The following is a 20,444-nucleotide window of genomic DNA, read 5'->3' as shown; positions in this document are numbered from 1 at the left end:
AGGTTCCTAAGAGTAGAATTAACATTAATTAAAACTATTTTGGATAATTTTGTCATAGAAAAATGTTAGAATTAACCCAGTAATATTTTGACGCTAAATCAGGTTAAATGGCAAAACCAGATTACTTAAGGGTATATTAGTAATTTTAGGTATAAAGACAAAATTAAAATTTATTAATTAACTTAATAAAGGGTAAAAAAGTTTTTTAGAAAAAAATATGAGGATAAAATAGTGAAGTAATAACACTAATGGTGAAAGTATCACTAAAAGTCTAAAGAAAACTAAAAAAATAAAGTTATGTACAAAAAGAGATAAAATTGAAAATGTACAAAAATACAAAGGGTAAAATGGTAAAATATGTGACAAGGCTGAAATATTTGAAGGAAGGACTGGGTACAAATTTTCAAAAGAAAGGCAAAAAAGTCCCTTAGAGATAAATTTTATTGAGATATGCTGCGAAAAAAGAACTGTAAACCCCAAGGTGCTTGAGGTTATTTGGAGGGGAGTATTATTCACTGACTGCTAAAAATCTATTTCTCCTTTGTGTGTCATATTATTATGGCATCAATTTTTGCGACGATTACCTGTTGTCATAGACTGGTAGTATTCTTAACCATATCGATATGTATGCATGGACGGACGCAATCAGGAAATCATATTTAGGACTAGTTCCCAGATAACGTTGGGTTGTGGGTAGTCAACCGACGCGTGAGCGCATGGCCTGCATAGGACCAGATATAAATCATACTTGGTTGTTGCATTCTCTATGTTTGTGATTGCTTACTTGTACCTGTGATTGTGTTTTATCTCTACTTGTATTTCGTGCTTGATTACTATTATGCTATATACTCATGCTTATACCTATTTGCGTGAGTTACCTACATAATTGTGCAAAGTCTTAGATTTAGGATGCGGAACCCCTTAGAATTTCTGTGTAGCACCCTGCTAGAAATCTTAGGTTCTCACCACTTACTTACCCATTTCGTAGATGCAAATTGGCGAGATCCTCTTTGAGTTTCCAGCCTTAGGACTAAGGAGCAGCAATGGCATTACCGGAAGATCAGAAAAACTATTTTACTTCCACATAGTACTTCTGTGTTTCTTTAGCTACCAGGGATCGATGACCAGCCGTAGTTATAATAGTAGCAGTAGCAGTAGTAGTAGTAGTCATTGTCCTCGCTTTGCATAGACTTTTAGAGGGTTAGATGCTTTTGTAAATACCTATATAAACAAGTTAGAATAGGTTCCAAACTAGAGTGACTCTTGTGAGTCGAGACCTGTTAGTATAAATATGGAGTTTGTAAATATTTTCATGAATAAGCAACGACGTAACCCGGTGTGAATTATGATGTACTAAATGAGCTTTCGGGCATATATGTATGATATTTCTATGCTTTCTGTATTTTCTATGTTTTATGTATATATTATTTATTTATCTATTACCTATTTCGTTATATCTATATATCTGACACGCAATCTCGACTAGCGCTACAGGTTCATATGTATATATTTAATATAAGGTCTAGAGCCTCTAGGAAAAGCTGTATAGTATTGCTTGTCGACTAGCATTGGCCATGACATGCTAGAAGTTGGGTCGTTACATCATCCACTATGACTTCATTGTAGATGCACCAAATTAGTCCTTCATTTTGCATTAAGTGACTCATTTTAGTCTCTAAAATTGAATGTCGTGCACCAAACTAGTTTCTTCACTAGTTTTTTCCTTTTTTTATAAATTCAAAATTCTCAATATCTTTGAGTGCATTAATTTTAATTCAATTTGTTCACATATTGTTTAAATACAAGAGTTTTTATAAAATATTTTTTCTCTTGCAGGTACCTGTACTCGTTGTCTTGGAGCTGACCACTACAAGAAAAATGCTGAATACTGTCAGATTTAGCGTTGCACAATAGCATCGACTTTACCGGCGAATTTATTGATGGTTTAGGTGTCGTATTCGTCAAGTCAAATCATTACCGGTAATAATTGGAGAAAAACAGAAAATATAGGCGTAAAATGTGTCAAAACTCGATTAAACCATAAGTAAATAAGTAATTAATTAAATGTGGGTAAAAATGGTTAAAAAATTTAGCGGTCGTAATTTAAAAATTTAACAATGATATTTGGATTCGGAGGATTTTTTCGAATAGAAAAACATAGTTTTCTTCGTAAAAATGCATATTGTTGTTATAACTCGCAGTATTAGCTTAAATCTATCCGGTACTACAACAGAGAAAATTTATCATGAGTGGAGAGGGTTAAAAAAATTAGAATTTATAATTTGAAAAAGTAAAAATAATTCAAATATAAATTAAAACATTAATCTTAAAGGTTTTGGTTCAAAATTAGGTCAACGGGCAAAAACGAGTGAATCGGACCCAAAGCCCACTCACTTACACCCTTACTCAACCTACCTTTAGTACATACACTTTTCATTCGTTCAAACATAAACCATACCCTAAAAGAGGAAAGGGAGAAAAGTGAAACCATTATTACTATTCACCTCCTTCTTCAAACTACCATAACTTTCTCTCCGGAGTTTCGATCGCCACATTGTTTATGGCCACGCAAAGCCTATCTTATGCTCTACATTTCTATATGAATAGATTGGTAAAAATTTCGAATTTTTTATCCCATTTTTGTTGTATGTGACAAATTCGAGTTTGAGCTTTGGTTATTAAAAAATCTTATGATTTTGATGGTTTAGGGGTGCTTTAATATAAGCTATAGCTGGATTTCATCACCAAATTCAGTAGGTAAAGATAAGAACCACTTTTTTCCTTGTGTTTATGAAATTTTACGAAGTCCTAGTTATTAAATATTGTGAATATTATGTAAATTAGTGTAGATTGAGTAGAAGCTTTGAATTGATCATTGGTGGTGCTTGAGCTTGGTGGAGGTGAAAGTTAGAGCCTAACCTTGGTAAAATCCAAAATTGAGGGTCGATTTTGGCTTCCTAAAGGTATGATTTAAGTTTTATTTAAATATCTGTAATGTGACATGAAATCCTAGGCTAGATGCCTCTAGGAATAGGTTTGAATTGTGTATTGGATGGAATGAATATGTGTAATTAATGTATTGTTAAAAATTAAATTTGGTTGATGATTATGAATCTATGAATTATGAGTTGAATTGATGAATGTTAGGCCAAAGGCCGTAAATTTTGGGTCGGGGGCTGGAAAAGGTAAGTCCAGTAAGTTATTGGAATATTAGACTTGAAATTGAGATGTGAAGTTGATGATGTAGAGTTTTGTAATGTGTGAATTGAGTAGGTTTGAACTTGGTTGATTGTAAATGATTGAAATAGATGGTTCAGGGGTCATTCGATTGAGTAGAAATTGAGGTGGCTTGTGAACCTTTGAAAAAATTGATAAATTCTGTTTTTAGACAAAAATTGATTTTTGACAATTTCGACAGATCGTAACTCGATCATCGAAGTTGAGAATTTAACGAAAGTAGACTTTTATGAAAATTTATCTGACAATCTTTTCAATGGTTCAAGAATGATTGAAAATGAATGTTGTACAAAAAGTTATAAAAGTTTAAAAATTGGGATGAAAAAATGAATTATGCAGCATATTTTTGAAAATCTGGTATGCATGCGTACGCAAACATTTGGCTCGACTAAGTGCTCTCGCATACGCGGCACATGTCATGCGTACACGAGTATTCGTTCTGCCCAACATCTCTGCGCACACGAAAGTGGTCTGCATACGCGAGATTTGCAAGTTTACACTCATGCATACGCGAAAATACATATGCATACATGACCACCCCTGTTTTACTGAAGAGTGAACTTTTAAGTTCTCAACCATTTTTCAAACTTTCTAAACCTCTATAAACTCTGTCATGAGTCTAGAGTTGAGAATAGCGGCATGACGCGATATGGAGGAGGCGAATCACGTAGGGAGAGAGTAGGAATGTCAATGTGGCAGGACGAGGGCGGGGGATGCCTCCCTACTCCCCATCCTCGCCTCTAGATTTGCTCCCCGTCTCCATCCCCATTCCCCGTTGTGGGAGAATATTGCTCCCCATCTTCATTACCCATAGGGTCCCATTTCCCACGGGGTCCCCATTCTCCATCTATCTGATAGTTATAACTAATTATTAATTTTCATATGAATAGAGCTACAAGTATCCACCATATATAAAAACAGCAAGATTTTATATAGAAAGTCTAAACGATAAGATGGTGACTTCTTACGAAATGACGCAGTGGGGGGACACAACGGTGAGCTAGAGGATAGATCAGTGGACGAGGTGGGAGATGTGGCAACAGAGAGAAAAATGGATACGACGGCAGAGTTATGGAAGGGAATACCGCAAATAGAGAACACGACGCGATGAGGGTGATGGCACGGTGAGGTGTGACGAAGCAGTGAGAAGGGAGAGTGGCGAGTAGGTGGTTGCAAAGAGGTTGGATGAAACATGGACAGTGTTAGGGATCTCTGAATTGAAGAATAATTATGCAAATGAGGATTAAAAATTTTGGGTTTTTATGTGTGTGTGTGACGAGGATTAGCGGGGATGGGGCGAGAATCTCCGCTTGAGTCCCTGCACCTGCCTCTGGGTAATTTTGTCTTCCGTCCCCATCCCTACAGGAAAAATTTTCCACAGTCGGATCCCTATTTGGAGCAGTCCCCGTAGGGATTTCCGCGTCTCGAAAAATTTTGCCATCCTTAAAAGAGAGTAAAAACAACGTCATATCGAATAGGAAAAGAACGGCTCTGTACCGTTTCTTATAAAAAGAGGTTTTTTAAATGCAAATTTAAATTTTAAAAATTTTAAAATTAATTTTTTTTAATTTTAAAAAAAATTTAAAGTCATTTATCGTCATCAATATATCTATATCTATCTATCTATATATATATATATATATATGCAAACATAAAAAAATAACATATTTTATTTATCATTTAGAAATATTAAGATAATTATGATATTGGAAAATTTATTCTGATTTTATCATTATATTGGAAATATAAAACCTTGAACTATTTATTGTTTTTAATTATTATCCTTAACATATTAGTTCACTAAATTGAATGTAAAATACACCAAGAGTTGACAGACAAACATACATATATTAATGCCTAGTTTAAATAAGGGACAAGTCCTTTTATATTTCTTTTCTCTTATGTTTACTAAAATCAAGAGGAAGCGAAAATATAAAATAATATATAAAAATGATACTTTAAAAAATTTTAAAAATAGAGTTAAAATATCTCTTAATTTAATTTTGCATGCAGTTCGTTTCGTATTTAAAATTTTATTCATGATTTGATATGTTTTAAGAATATTACATACACTGTTTTTGTATATATATATATAAGAAACGAAAAAAAAAAGACAAATAATTTATCTAAGATTTTTTAGTTGTGTATGAAGAGTTTCTTGTCTGATTAAAAGGAAAAGAAAAAAGAAAAAAACGCAGTACTACTACTAATTAATGCATTTCATTTGATTATGAACTTGGGACGAAGAACTAAATACTGCGGCCTGCAGCATTTGCCAGTGTCGCAAAATACAATAATCCAATATATATTGCATGTAACATTTTCCCTCTTATTATTGTCATATGAAATTAAAAAAGACAATTACTCCTTAATGAAAGGAAATTGAATTAACCCCACGAGGTAATGCGTGATTGCTTAGATCATATATAATTGATCTCCAACCAGTCAACCACTACTACTCTCATTGAAGCCAAATCTTTGAATTTGTTTAGCTCCAACGGAAAAAACCCCAACGAATTAAAACAAATTTCCACATTTTTTTTCTTATGATATTTTGGCCTTTTCTTTTTAATATATATAATAAGATCAACAAATGCCCATAAACTATAACTAATAAACTTGAAGGGACTCCCTCTTCCTTCTGTTGGTACCACCTTTCCTTGGTTCTTCTTGCTCTCTCTATCTTTCTCTATTTCTTTCTGCATCTATATATAGAAACATATGTATATATATATATGTGTATATTTAATTAATTAATTTTATCTTCCTCTGTACAAATTCAAAGCACGCATGGATTCATCCCATTCCAGACTTTATTTAATGAGTTTGCATTATAACAGAACAAGCAACCGCTTGAGCCCAATGCCTTAACTTTGTCTTCACGTGTTTAGGGTCATCCCCTGCACCATTAATCATATCAATTATTAACAAATTAAACATAGTGAACAATCATATTATGTGCTAAGAAAAAATTAACTATCGAATTAACGATTTATATCAAATATATAATAAAATATAAAATACATATTAAAAATAAAAATATCATATATATTAATATTTTATACATCAATTATATTAAATATATACAAAAAAATAATTATTAAATTAATAATCCTACAAAATATATATTAAATTATAAAATAAAATATTAAAAATAAATTAATAAATTGTAGTTAATTTTTTTTATGTATATATAAAATATTTTTTATTTATACACAAATATAACAACAAATTTAGTAATTACTTTTTTATTTACAGATAATATTTTTATTAGGTAAACACTATCTTTATATAAAATTAATATTTAAAAATTATTAAATAATTTAATAAATTTAATTAAATTATTTTTAATTATTAATTTCACGTGAAACCATTTTTATATAAATTCATACAAATTTTTATTCTGTTAAACTAAATTAATAAGGTAAAAACTCAGGTACAGTCGATTTCAGGTAAAGTTGATAGTTGGGAGTCGTTAGATAATTTAACTAATTTGACTAAATTTTCATCTAACGATTCTCAACTATTAATTTCACGTGAAATCTACTGCACCTCAGTTTTTAAAAAAATTATTTAATTATTTAATTACCAATCTACAAACATATAAACACATTAAAAATTTATTTAATTACCTGGATTACAAATCTTCCAAGAATCGGAATCAACAGGGACGCCGGGGCTGCCAAAGGAAGAGCGACGACTATGGCAGCAGATGCTCCGAGGGGTTGACGCCGTGCTACCGGAAACTTGGCGGTTCACGGCGAAATAAAGATCTAGAGCCGGCAACGTGTTGCAAAGTGTCTGGCCATCTTCTTCGTTGAATCCAAACCCTAATTCAATGGAGCCTTTCAGCTCATTAAGGTCCTCGTCCGTCACCTCGTCCACGTCGTGCATGCTGCCGCTACTGTTCCGCCTCTGCTCTTGCGTCTGAATCTGCCTTCGCCGCCTCTCCCACGCTATGTCCCGCGGCGTCTCCGATTCGCATTCCGTCTTAATCATCGACAGCTGCTTCGACATCGTCCGCTTCCTCTTCTTCCACGCGGCCGCCGCTGCTGCCGCCACCGGCAAATCTTGCAGCAATTGCAATTTGTCCTCCTCCGATAATGACTCGCCCGACGAAGAAGATGGCGATATTAAGTAGGTAACGTTTCCTTGAAGCTCTTCTTCTTCCCTTCCAGTTGATACAAACAAAGGCCTATACATGGTTACCGCCATTAATTACGGTAATAATACTAATTAATTAATACAAAGTAAGAATTAGATGAGAGATTTTTAATAATTTGTGTGTGATAATGGCGGAGGCAAGGATTATTGAAATCGGCCTTGCCTCGCCGAAAGTCTGATTAGGGAGTTACTACTTTGTTAACTAATTAATTATGAACAAGAATATGAATCAAATGAATAAGGAATTATGGCTAAGTAGATATGAAGGGTGCTAATATATATCTGTATGAGCTATTAATGGGGCTTTCATCATGGTGTATGGTATATTTAACCGTTGGTTTATAACTGTCTTATGCCATATTCTCGCGTTTAATTTAACCAAGTGATTTGTGGGAGGTAGTTTAGGTAATATTTAATTAGCACTATTTGTGGGAGCGATGATATAGGGGATAATCTATTTTCCCTTTATCGGAGGTTAGGTTGCTAGCTACTTTGTATGCACCTATATTCCGGTAAAAATCTTTTATCACTTGAAAACTGCATGCCCAAAATTAAGGTAGATGATGATGATGATGATGATGATGCAGTTTCCCTTGATCTATGTGGTATTTCCTGTATCTATAGTTCATTAGTTCTAACTTTTAACTGTTAAAACCTCTTTAGTTCTTCACTCTGCGTGAATTCCTTCATCCCCAATGTTCCCCTTATTGACTGGCTACTTGGAGCTTGAGGGAACTGCCAGAACAAATAACTAAAAATCATGCTATAACAGTTCTATACCTAACATAAAAAACAATAGAAAGAAAATAGTTGGTTATTCTTTTTTTTTTCCGCAATGAAATAAAAAACAAATTCACAAACCAATCATATTAGCTACTCACAGGAGTCAACAATTAAATTAGTTATATGTATAAAATACATGTTAAAAATATTAAAAAAACACACACACACATATATATATATACACGTACAAATACAATTAATTTACTAGGGATTTTTAGTGTACATATAAAAAAAAATTTGTTAATCAACCAGAAGGTTTTATTTCTTTGAATTGTGAGACTCTTACTTTTTTGTTGCATGTTAATTTCTTTTATGACATTCCATATCCCAAAAACACTAAAAAAATGACTACACCAACATTTTTGAAAAATTGTGATATTCGTTTTATCACTTTCTTTATATTTTTATTATTTTATGTTTCATACTCGAATTTCTTAACTTATAGTTTCTATTTTTAGACTGAATTTGATGTTTATAAACACAAACCACTCTCTCAGTCTCTCTAGTCTGCACAAATATCACCGTTATAAAGAGTTATATTTTTACCAAAAATATTTAAAAAAAAAACTTTATTCCAACAATTTGTCTAAAATTGTCAGCACCAATCGAATAAATAAATTTTGTTGGGAACACTCGGATATAATGCATAACTAATGTTGTTTTGTTTTTATTTTTTACTTTTTTAAAAAGTTTATACATTTTGCTGTCTACTAGTTTTTGAATCATCCGAGATTATACTATGCACGCATGAATGCAAATACACACCTGTTCCTCTTTGAGTCTAAGTGAATCATTACAGACTGTAAACAGAACAAATAGACCATAAATTGTAGGGGGGAAATCATAATAATCTATATCTTAATGCTAAACATAGCTTATTACCTGTTTCATAAAAAACAAAGCCACTTATTAACCATTCACGATTCTTACTCCCCACCTCCCATTTCTTAACTGTGGAAAACAAAAAGAAAATAAAACAAAAGATAAAAACAAAAATCAAAACAAATTCTTCATACCATTATCATACAGAAGAGAATACGAACAGAAAAACTTCATCTCTCTCCCTTCTTACCTGGTTTGGTTGTCTCCAACCCAGGTAAGTCTTCCTTGACTCTCCAGAATATGGCTTGAACCCAAGCCAAAAACCTTAAAACTAAACACCCCATAATTTCATAATCATCTCACATCACGAAAGCAAAAAAGCCAAGAATCCATCATAGTCTTTTCTGGCGTACAGGGAATTAAAACCCTTCTTGTTCCTGTATGCCTCATATCTTTGTCTACTCCAACCATGCAAGAAAGTGCAGGTCTCTTGCTTGTTATTTCTCTTGTTCTGTCCAATGCCATTCTTCACGTATGGAGCCAGGACACAGGGGCATTACTCTTGACTTGTGGCGATGAAGCCGGTGCCAAAGATCTTGATGGAAGGCAATGGAGCCCTGATGAGAAGTACTTATCAAAAGGAAGCAATTCCATAGCATCCAGAGCCACCTATCAAGACCCTTCTCTAATCTCAGAAGTTCCATACATGACTGCAAGAGTTTTCGAATCCAAGTCAACATACAAATTCCCTATCAAACCTGACAAGCGCTATTGGCTGAGGCTGCATTTCTATCCTTCTTTCTATGGAAGCCATGACTGCGCGGATTCATATTTCTCTGTCACAGCAAATTCCATCACACTCCTCAGCAATTTCAGCGCCTCAATCACTTGCCTTGCTCTCTCACAGGCTTACATTGATAGGGAGTATTCCCTTGCAGCTCTGGGTTCTGACACCTTGACTCTCACTTTCAAGCCTGCTGACAAGAATGGTGCTTTTGCTTTTGTCAATGGCATTCAACTGATCCAAATGCCAGAGCTTTTTGATTCTGCTTCTATGGTTGGTTTCGACCAAACATTCGATGCTAAGAGCATGCACGTGCAAACAATGTTCAGATTAAACGTTGGTGGAAAATACCTCTCTCCTACACAAGATTCTGGCCTTACAAGGATTTGGTACGATGACTATCCTTACATCTATGGTGCATCCACTGGAATCACCACAAGTGCTCCCAGTGATGTGAAACTCAACTACCAAAGCATGCCAGAGTACACTGCTCCTTCTGATGTCTACCTCACATCAAGATCAATGGGTACTGACAAGAATGTCAATATGGGCTATAACCTCACATGGGTTTTCCAAATTGATCCCAACTCCATGTACCTTGTTAGGCTGCATTTCTGTGATTACTTTAACAAGGAAGTCAATGACCTTGCTTTCAATATCTTCCTTAACAGCCAAATGGCAGAAGCTGGAATTGATGTGATTGCAATGGCAGGAGGCAGAGGAATCCCATTATATAGAGACTTTGTGGTTTATGCTAGAGATGGGGCTGATAGTGACCAACTTTGGGTTGCTCTTCACCCAAATGGTATTACAAAGCCCTCTTACCTTGATGCCATACTTAATGGTCTCGAGATTTTCAAGCTCAGTGACACAGACTTGTCTGGCCCCAATCCTACGCCTTCAGACAGGTTCAATCGTGAAAGCGAAGAGAAGTTTGAAAGCCACAAACCATACAATAAGACCGTTGTTATAGGTGGCGCTGCGGGTGGTGCCGCTGGTTTTGCCTTGGTGGCTGCCATATGTCTTGCTGTCCATAAGAAGAAGAAATATGCCGGACAACACACGCATTCAAGCTGGCTCCCCATACATGGCAACTCATCAGGAGCCAGCAAATCCTCCATGTCTGCTAGTAGCATCGGTAGCTCCAACGTCACTGCCATGGCTCAAGGTCTTTGCCGCTATTTCACCTTGCAGGAGATGAAGCATGCAACGAAGAACTTCGATGAGGCCAATGTTATTGGTGTTGGAGGATTTGGAAAGGTCTACAAGGGTGTCATTGATAATGGAATGAAAGTGGCCATCAAGAGATCAAATCCAGAATCTGAGCAAGGAGTTAATGAGTTCCAGACTGAGATTGAGATGCTTTCCAAGCTGAGACATAAGCATTTGGTGTCACTGATTGGTTTTTGCGAGGACAATGATGAGATGTGCCTGGTTTATGACTACATGGCTCTGGGAACATTCAGGGACCATCTCTACAAGGGAAACAAACGTCTAGGTACTCTTTCATGGAAGCAAAGATTGGAGATCTGCATTGGAGCAGCAAGGGGGCTTCACTACCTTCACACTGGAGCTAAGTACACCATCATTCATAGAGATGTCAAGACAACTAACATTCTCTTGGATGAAAACTGGGCTGCAAAGGTTTCGGATTTCGGGTTGTCAAAAACAGGTCCAAACATGAACAACGGCCATGTGAGTACTGTGGTGAAGGGAAGTTTCGGCTACTTGGATCCTGAATACTTCAGAAGGCAGCAACTGACCGAGAAATCTGATGTGTACTCATTTGGGGTTGTTCTGTTTGAAGCTCTATGTGCTAGGCCTGTTTTGAATCCTAATCTTCCAAAGGAACAGGTTAGTCTTGCAGAATGGGCACTACTATGCAAAAGAAGGGGAACACTAGAGGAGATCATTGATCCTTCTTTAAAGGGAAAGATCAACCCAGAAAGCTTGAAGAAGTTTGTAGACACTGCTGAGAAGTGCTTGTCTGACATTGGAGTCGAACGTCCTACCATGAACGATCTGTTATGGAATCTTGAATTTGCTCTCACCCTGCAAGAGAGTGGTTCAACTCACTCTTCAGTGTCACACAGCGGAGAAAGTGAGCTTGAAGAAATAAGTTTAGACGACAAAGACACAGCAAGCCATAATAAGAGCCAGAGCCTTGGGGTTCAGAATGAGCTTAGCCAGCGGCAGCAGCAGGATTCTACCAGTGATAATACAGGTGCCATCTACTCACAATTTGTCAACCTCAATGGGAGATGAAGAACTGCTATGGTCTATGGATGATTCTTGATTGTTTAGTTTAATTAGGGGAGATACAAGGAAGCCATGGGATTCAAGCAAAATAAAAACACCAGCTTCTTTGCGTTGCTTCTTCAAAGGATGTAATGCTATGATTGCTCTTTTTCTATTCTCTCCTATTTGTCATGTTCAACTTGCCTCTTGTTCATAATATAGATATACATATATATATTATATATACGTATATTTTTTATTTATAGTTAGCAAGTTTCGGTTCTGCATAGACCGAATCTCATTCATGTATTATATGCTCTATAGATCTCAGTAAAGGAAGCATTTGGATAACTTGCTTGCAAATTGCAAATTGCAAATTATCATGTAGGTACTGTTAATCTTATTAGAATTATAGAAACAGAAAGTCTGTCTTATTTTTCCTTTATGGCCTGCCTTCTAGTTGACTTATGCACCAAATATGCATGTACTAAAAGCAAAAAGTAACTTGAGCTTTCTAGAGAAAGATCAATGAGCACCAGCGTTATGATAGTCATAGCTCAATACTTTTCATGTTATTTATCTTTAGTTGCAGTTTATCTTTTATACTATTACTAACTAAATAGAAGTCGTTAACAATTACAATTATCGATCAATGGTTGTCCTAGAATCCTAAAACATATTACCAACAGGTAGCTCAGATAATTTTTTAGTAAAGTGTACTAAAATTGTTTCCAGCCATTGCTTGGCAAAGTTAAGATCATCAATTCAACATATGATCACTAGTTGTATCATGTTTTAATAACTTCTCATCATTTTAAACTAATTCTGATATCAAATTTTCAGTCAACAAAATTATGGTAAATGATGAAAATTAGTATGTTAGATAGCCGGTGAAAGAGACAGACAACAAATAGAGCAAACATGATGCTATTGATTCATTACAAAAAGAATAATGACATGCTCTCCAGAATCATTATCCTAATTTTTAAGTGAAGAAAATTTTACAAAATTTTAATTGCTTGAAAATATACAAGTTAATTACAATCATGTATCATATTTTCATGTCATGTGGCTGTTAAGGGAGATAATAAGGCCCCTTTTCCCCTAAGTAGAGTTGCAATTTCTAGTTGAATCTCTAACGTTAATACTTTCCCCGCTGGGGAGCAGGGGTTTCCTTTGCATGGATATGATATCAAACCTGTCATGAATTTTATGCTTCCAGAGAAGAGACCTTCGTGATCATGAGCACCATGGCCTATTTTGCAAGTTCGTATAATTGTGCTTCATCTATCTTATCATCTGACCGCAAACCTGGGAATTGTCCAATATCATGGCCTTCCAGTGGTTGGAACTCTTGATTTAAACCGACTGCAAATTCTGCAGGATCAGCTCCAGTGCTTTGAAAATAGTCTGCAATCTGCAACCCAACATAAAAAGAATATTTTCAATGCGCTTGACGGCAGAGTAAAATTGAATCCAGTATGCTGAAAATGCCCAACTAGGCACTGGCATTTTCTTTAGCATTGTCTTAAAAGTAACATACGTGGTTAGCCAGAGCGATTCCACTCAGTACTGCTGACTCTATATTAGAACCTAGCAGCCAATCACCGCATATCCCAGCCCTTCCAAAGGGATCAAAGATGCAAGGAATTCGAGGTGTATTTGTAGGGAGGGCTGCACCCCTGCAAATCTCAATCAGAAACATTTTGAGGATTGAGTTGTGACTGAGAACAATCACACAAGAAATGCAATGGAGAGAGCATGTGTGATATCAAAGGAAATGAACATGACTCTCACCATAATTGGAGCCTGGTATAAGACAGCTTTGGAAGTGACCCTTTTGATAGTCCAAGAGCAGCCTCAACACTCTCTAGCATTTCTGCCGTTACCCTTGATGATGTAGCAGCAGGGATGTTTTCCTGATAAACAATAAAAAGCTGGGTCAACTTCCAGAGACATGGGGAAAGATTTAAAAAAGGGAATGCATGTGATATATGTCACTATATTGTCCTCGCCAATGCATGACGCTAGGTAATGAACGATGGATCATTATATCCTAAGTCTAGCCAATTTCACACTTATGAAAGAAAGTAAGAAACTAACTCATACTGTACTGAAAATTGAACCCCTTACCTGAGGAACCTTGTTCTGTTTTCCATAAGCAGCAGTGCTCAGGAAGGTCCAACAGTGAGGACCACCATTATGAGAATTCTGTAGTTTCTTTGTATTATTGGCCATCCATGACAATGAATCAACTCCTCGCACAAAAGCTCCTTCAAAAGGAACTTCTGTGGCATCCCAAAAAGGAAGAGGGTCCTCAAATGCCGCTAGAAGGGCCCATATTGAACTCAGTTCCAATCTCTAATACAAGCAAAACAAAAACAGTATGAGATGTATATAACTGTGCTTTATCAGTAAGCGAACCAGAAAAGAGTACAGGTTATAAATGAAGTCAACAGGGCATTTCCTGAATTTACCTTCATTTGTTTTGCAATTAAAGGTAACCCTGATGTCATGAGCAAGCGATTCGCACATTTTCCTGTCGGCAAAGAAGCAGTAGTTACTAGAAGAATCTAAAAATCAAGCAATGTTTGTGCAAAGGGTACTCCAGTCGCACATTTTTGTGGTAAAGTCCAAACTTGAGATGACATGTACGAAAAACAAAAACCTTTGATAACTTCTCCCCTTTCTAAAGATTAAAAATGAAAGCATAGTCATAATCACAGTCGCAGATATGCAAAAGATAGACAAGGAAATTTACCATTGTGTGCAATAACAATAGCATCGAACTGGCCACAAGGTTTCCCATTTTCACTCAAGTGCCACATCCCATTGAAGGGCTCGAGCTTGCTGACCCAGCACGGTCTCACCACATTAACCATGCGAGCCTGCACTGAGAGAGTTAGATTCTTGTTAGGGGAACAACACCAAAAAATACAAAAATCTTGACAACAACAACAACAACCGCAAACAAGTGTAATTCAAGTAACAGACACTGAAATTCACTCCTAATTGTGGAATGCAACAAAATGCTAGTACTTTCTTGAATATGGAATAACCTGAGCAAGTAAAGAATCAGCAAGGGAACGCATTCCATGAGTGGCAATGTATCTTGGAGGAGATGATGGGAAAGGAACAAAGTTGCCACCGCTCTGAAGCTCTCCAATGGGACCCTTCCACTCTGAGACAAGACCCTTATCGATCCAATCATGAACCAGCTCAGCAAAACGAGAATCATTGACAGTGAAGAACTGAGCAGCGTGGTCAAATACCAACGAATTACGATCAACAACCCTCGTTCCCAATCTTCCACCAAGACCATGAACACCCTGCAATGTTAAATTAGTTTATTAACAAACAAGACGAATGCGAAAATGAGGGGAGTGAGGAAGAGAACACTGACGGTGTCGAAAACGGTGGAGCGAACGCCGCGTTGTTCGAGGAAGGAGGCGCAGAGGAGGCCGGAGATGCCGCCGCCGATGATGGCGACGAGAGGGTCGGGGGAGAGCGGGGCGGTGAAGGTGACCTGTTCCTGAGTGAAGGTTTTCTTGAGAGCTGATCTTCTAGAAGCGCCGTACGACGATGGCTTCTTTCGGGTTTTGGAGCGAGGGTTTCGGGTTTGGGCATTCATGGTGGAGCTTTGAGTTGGGAATGGACACAATCCAAAAAGGGGAAATAGTTTGGAGGTGTTAACCATGGTTGATGGTTCCTGAGATTTTGGAACACTTGCCAAAAAAAGAAGCGCCAAGATGAATATGGTTCCTCTACAATCTACATCTGCATTACTTTGGATAGAAAGATAGAATCATCTATTTAATTTAATGCATTCTCTACTACTGTAAATGTGAATATGGCCCCATAAATTGGCGAAATTCCACAAACGGCCCAGTGGGGGCATTTCAGTAAATGTAGAATAGAAATAGTCCATAGGAAGAAAGGCACTCCTCAAATTTTGGATTTAAATGACCAAAAATGTTTTTTCAAGAGTATTTTTGTCGTTATAAAATTTTGGGTTTAAGGCGAAAACTCACATGATCCTGTTATACAAATTTTTTATTGGATATCTAATAATTTGACAACAAAATTTTCTTTTTTTTATTATGAATATCAGTTTTTTAAATATACACCAAAAATTTCTCTTTGAACAGAACCAAAAGAATAATATGACGTAAACTAAAACTTAAAAATTTAAATTAAAAGAAAAGAAAATTACAGATTAATAAAACAAAATAAAGAAACTTCAGCAAAGTTAAAAAAACTCTTAAAACTAAAATCAATAATTCGAAAACTTTAAAGAAAAGACAATTAATTTACTGAAGGAAAATAGTTTACATAAAAGGAAATTACAGAAAAATTTGAAAAAAAATGTAAAGACATGGAATAAATCCTAACAAAAAAGTTTGTGGTACACTCAAAAAATTGTTAGGAATGTGAGTGTATAAGAGTATTTTTTGAAAATGAATTCCAACATCTTGCTTTCCCTAAACTTCATATATTTATAGATTTCTTTGACCAATCAAATGTTGCTAAATATCCCTTTCTAAAGAACTCTGAAAAGTAATTGTTCCCACCAAATGCGGACACTATATAACCATCTCCAATTGGAAGGAATCTCTAATCTTATTATTTGTAACAGATCTGCTTCTCTTTATCTCGACAATCTTCATCGAACCAATTACCTTTTTCCTTATCAATCTCCTTTATTCGACAAGAACTTATCACACTCGATGAGACTTATAACACACAATCTTCAACATTTCGATCACAACATCTCTTAACTTATGATTTATTTCAGCCAATAAATTGTCTCTTTAGAATTGTCGCTTTCATGCATGAAGGTAAAACATTTAATCCTTATTGAAAATTTTTTCTTAAACATCAAACTAAAATTAAAAAATGGGAAGAGTTAATGTCACACGTCTCTTAACCAATCACATCTGCACAGTCTCATTAATTGTGCCCACTTCAGACGTTTCTACTTAATTACTTTTTTCTCTCTTCTAAACTTTTTAACTTTCCAAAAGGCTACAAGTTTTTTTCTAAATAAAAACCCAAAATCTTTCGTCTTTACAATTCAAAAAGTTTCCTATTTCTACTTCGCAATTTCTCCTTGACTGTTACAAGAAATTTCGTATTACAGGCTCTTCCATTCTTTCACACTTTCTCTGAAATGTTTCTATTTCATCCTATATGCTTTACTTCATACATTTCATCTTCCCTAATCTTCACCAAACATATTCCTTACAAAACCTAATTTCACCTTCTTTATTTCACAGACATGGATACATCAACCCCTCTCATAACCTCTTCAACAGAAGTTAAAGAAAAAACAACAAGAAGAACATGCCATCACTCAAGTTTTCGAACATTCAAGCTTGAAAATCCTAATTCAAACAACAGACACTATTATTGAAGACCTAATTGATACAATAAATAACAAAAAGATTCTCTTCCCTTTCTCCGACGAAAATGAACTCCATTGCTTTGTAAGCCCTTTGAATTCTCCTCGACAAGCTAAAAAGGTTTTTCATTACTTCCCTAGTATCGAAGGTCAGGATTTACTTATCAAACAAGACTTGTTTGCGGTTCCCTTTGTTGACAGCAAACGTCTATTTCGCAATAATCCCAATATTTCCTTCAAAAACTCAAGTTTTCTTGCTTGGTACAAGAGAATTGAGCCTCTGAAATTAGAAAAATGGAAGTTTCGGAGATTTTATGATCTCCTCAGACTCTCACATTTTCCACCAACAACATATCATTGAATGATTAGGGCTGCGCTATGTTTTTGGAACAAAAACACCAATAATTTCCATCTTTCGTGTGGTATGATCAGACCTATACTCTTCGATGTTGCAACTATCATAAGGCTTTCTTTAAGTGGACCTACGGCTATCTTCAATATGATGCTTGAACGGAGATACAACATCATCGAGAAAAATTCTTATGGGGAATTCATCAAACACAACATGGGAGATGATGGTAGTTTGGTCACAGATGATGAAGATGTTGCCTTTTTATACTACTGGCTTAACGCTATCATTTTCTGCTCAAGAAGGGTTTATATACAAAAATTGTTCATTCCGTTAGCTGTCCTAATCCATGAAAAGTGCAAATTTAGCCTAGCCAAGTTACTCCTATGCAGTCTCTATGACGAATTAGGACAAATGGTTGACAGCCTTCGAAACAAGACTTCAATTAGCGCAGGAGGCCCTCTTTGGTTATTATAGCTTTGGTTGAACGCTATTTTTGAAAAACATATGAAACACAAAGAAATTGCCTCCACAGTCAAACAAAACACTAAAGGACATCGATTGATTACCTTGGAACCAAATTTTGTCAACTCTCACTCTACTAGTGAACTCTTCTGGGAAGCATTCTCGAAACTTCATTCATGCAAAGACTTTCAAATGAAGACTTAAAGCTTGCTCCGTTTGTCGACAAAAAATGTGGACCAACCTGGTTTCGACTCTCTTTGGTTCAAAAAGATGAGAATAAGGAACAACAACATTCAAATAACACCATGTGGTCCAATTTCCTTGCCATCCAAGTGTTTCCGACAGAAATTCCTCAATACAAAAAGGAACAAGTTCGAGTACCACTACATGCTCCCCATTATGTTGCAAGACAAATGTGTTTTTCTCAAGCTATACCAACACTATGTCCAAGCAAGTCTCCTCCTCTTTGCCAAATAAATTTCAACAAAAAGAGAGAAATTCACAAATGTCTCGAGTGCAACGAGAAATATCAAAGCCACTACTTCCCACTCAACTTTGTTCGAAGCTTTATGTTACCAAGTCCTTTGTCGAGTGGTGGGCGACTACTCTCGCTACAATCGATCACTTGATGATATCTCCAAAAACCTTATCAAGACTTTTCCAAATATCATCGACGTACCCATTCAAAAATCTTCCAAAAGGAAACCTGAATCACCAAAACTTTGACAAGGAAAGAAAGCACGACCAATCTCGACAAAAGCTCCTCCGACTAACAAGGTAACTTTAGACAAACTTCAATTCTTTAATATGAATTTCAATATCACTAGCTTTTGATCCTAAACTCTTGAAAATTTTCAAACATCAATGTAGGAAGGGTCATCTGATAAACCCACCATCTCATCTCCAAAAAAGACTCTCATTCATTCGAGTGAATCTTCTGCCACCTCAAGTACTTCGGATTCCAGCAGCACTTCGAAAAGCTCTGCTCACTCATCAAACTCTCAACCCCAAGAAGTAGAGGTATTCTATCAATTTTTGTTTTGCAAATAACTGTAATGATGAACCAAAACTAAAATTGAATTTTAAAACTGAACTATTTTAGATTGAGATTCCTCCTAAAAATTCATAACTATTTTCGACAACAAAATCTCCTATCGATGAAAAGAGAGGAAATTCTTCGAACTCCTTATCAAGTGGCCATGTCTTATTACATTACCTACAAACTGATCGAGAAAACCAACAGCTTGATGAACAAACTGAAGAACCTATCGAAGAAGTTGTCCATCCTGTCGAACAGATAAATTCTCCAAATAAACCAAATAAAGAGAATCCCTCAAAGGTTCAAGCAATAGAAGAAGAATTTTCTACTCACCAAATTGATGTCGGTCCCACTCTTGTATCTTCTCCTTCTAAAAAAACAATCCAATTGAAAAAACAAAGAAATGAGCAAAACTACTTCTCACACCAATCCAGAAACCAATATTACATTCAATCCTGACAATCAAGCTGGACATACTCCTGAAAACCTCAAAAAAGTCATCAACCTCCATCAGTTACAATCTCTAACCCACCAAAAGCATATTTAGATGAGTTTTTTTCTGTTGTATTTAGTATTTCTTACAAAATAGAAATTTCATCTCCAGTTCAGGCTACTAAAGAATCATTAGGGCATGGGATCTCTAAAGAACTAACCCCTCGTGCTATTGAAGGGCTAAAAATTCTCCTTCAACTTCTGAAGCACATTATTGATGAATGGGTGAATCGAGATGACTTAAAGTCCATGTTCTCTGATATCTTGAGTGCTACTCTCGAATATCGAGTTCCTCTCAATTTTTCTAATTTGGTGAAAAAAATTATAGAAAATTATCAACAACTTATTCATCTCCCACAACAAGCTCACTAACTTCAAGAAAAGCATGGTAGAAATTGAAACAAAATCTATGCAACTAGAAGCTTCTTATGCATCAATACAGAAGATTTACAAGAAGTATGAAATAAATGTTGCTCGTGCTGCCAATGCTCGAGAACAACTAGCTCGAGGCCAAGAGGAACTTGAAAGAGAACTTGCTAAAATTCATGAGGAAGAAGCTTTACTAGAAGGACCCTTTCTTAAAGCCGATAAACAGAAAAAAGACCTCAATCGAGACTCGAGAGCTATTTGAAAAGGAAAACAATAGGTTGCCTTTTGGTTGCAATTGCGC

General features: G+C 35.8%; 3 protein-coding genes across 3 annotated transcripts; 1 reads left to right on the top strand and 2 right to left on the bottom strand.

The window, feature by feature from the left end:
* Window positions 1–5,915: 5,915 nt before the first annotated feature.
* LOC112695417 (uncharacterized) lies at window positions 5,916–7,452 on the bottom strand. The gene is made up of 2 exons (XM_025747761.3): window positions 6,870–7,452; window positions 5,916–6,137 (listed from the first exon to the last, which is right to left on the bottom strand). Exons 1-2 carry the CDS (start codon window positions 7,450–7,452, stop codon window positions 6,055–6,057), a joined length of 666 nt encoding a protein of 221 aa, XP_025603546.1. The 3' UTR covers window positions 5,916–6,054.
* Window positions 7,453–9,475: 2,023 nt separating this feature from the next.
* LOC112695413 (receptor-like protein kinase ANXUR1) lies at window positions 9,476–12,473 on the top strand. Its single transcript, XM_025747752.2, has one exon. The coding sequence runs from the start codon at window positions 9,476–9,478 to the stop codon at window positions 12,053–12,055; it is 2,580 nt and encodes an 859-aa protein (XP_025603537.1). The 3' UTR covers window positions 12,056–12,473.
* A 466-nt stretch (window positions 12,474–12,939) lies between these two features.
* On the bottom strand, window positions 12,940–15,924 carry LOC112695414 (uncharacterized). Its single transcript, XM_025747753.3, has 8 exons — window positions 15,432–15,924; window positions 15,088–15,357; window positions 14,790–14,916; window positions 14,506–14,567; window positions 14,162–14,389; window positions 13,826–13,947; window positions 13,572–13,710; window positions 12,940–13,445 (listed from the first exon to the last, which is right to left on the bottom strand). The coding sequence occupies exons 1-8, from the start codon at window positions 15,723–15,725 to the stop codon at window positions 13,284–13,286; spliced, it is 1,404 nt and encodes a 467-aa protein (XP_025603538.1). The 5' UTR covers window positions 15,726–15,924; the 3' UTR covers window positions 12,940–13,283.
* Window positions 15,925–20,444: the final 4,520 nt, after the last annotated feature.

The sequence above is a fragment of the Arachis hypogaea genome, chromosome 6 (assembly GCF_003086295.3).
Source record: "Arachis hypogaea cultivar Tifrunner chromosome 6, arahy.Tifrunner.gnm2.J5K5, whole genome shotgun sequence".
Taxonomy (NCBI): Eukaryota; Viridiplantae; Streptophyta; class Magnoliopsida; order Fabales; family Fabaceae; genus Arachis; species Arachis hypogaea.
This window is presented reverse-complemented; position numbering and strand designations above follow the sequence as displayed.

Coding starts and splice junctions, on each gene's coding strand:
- LOC112695413 (XM_025747752.2), top strand. CDS start 9,476: ATGCAAGAAAGTGCAGGTCTCTTGCTTGTTATTTCTCTTGTTCTGTCC.
- LOC112695414 (XM_025747753.3), bottom strand. CDS start 15,725: ATGGTTAACACCTCCAAACTATTTCCCCTTTTTGGATTGTGTCCATTC. Junction 14,390..14,505: donor TAATTGCAAAACAAATGAAG/GTAAATTCAGGA, acceptor TGCTTGTATTAG/AGATTGGAACTGAGTTCAAT. Junction 13,711..13,825: donor TATACCAGGCTCCAATTATG/GTGAGAGTCATG, acceptor TGAGATTTGCAG/GGGTGCAGCCCTCCCTACAA.
- LOC112695417 (XM_025747761.3), bottom strand. CDS start 7,452: ATGGCGGTAACCATGTATAGGCCTTTGTTTGTATCAACTGGAAGGGAA. Junction 6,138..6,869: donor TTGGAAGATTTGTAATCCAG/GTAATTAAATAA, acceptor TTAATGGTGCAG/GGGATGACCCTAAACACGTG.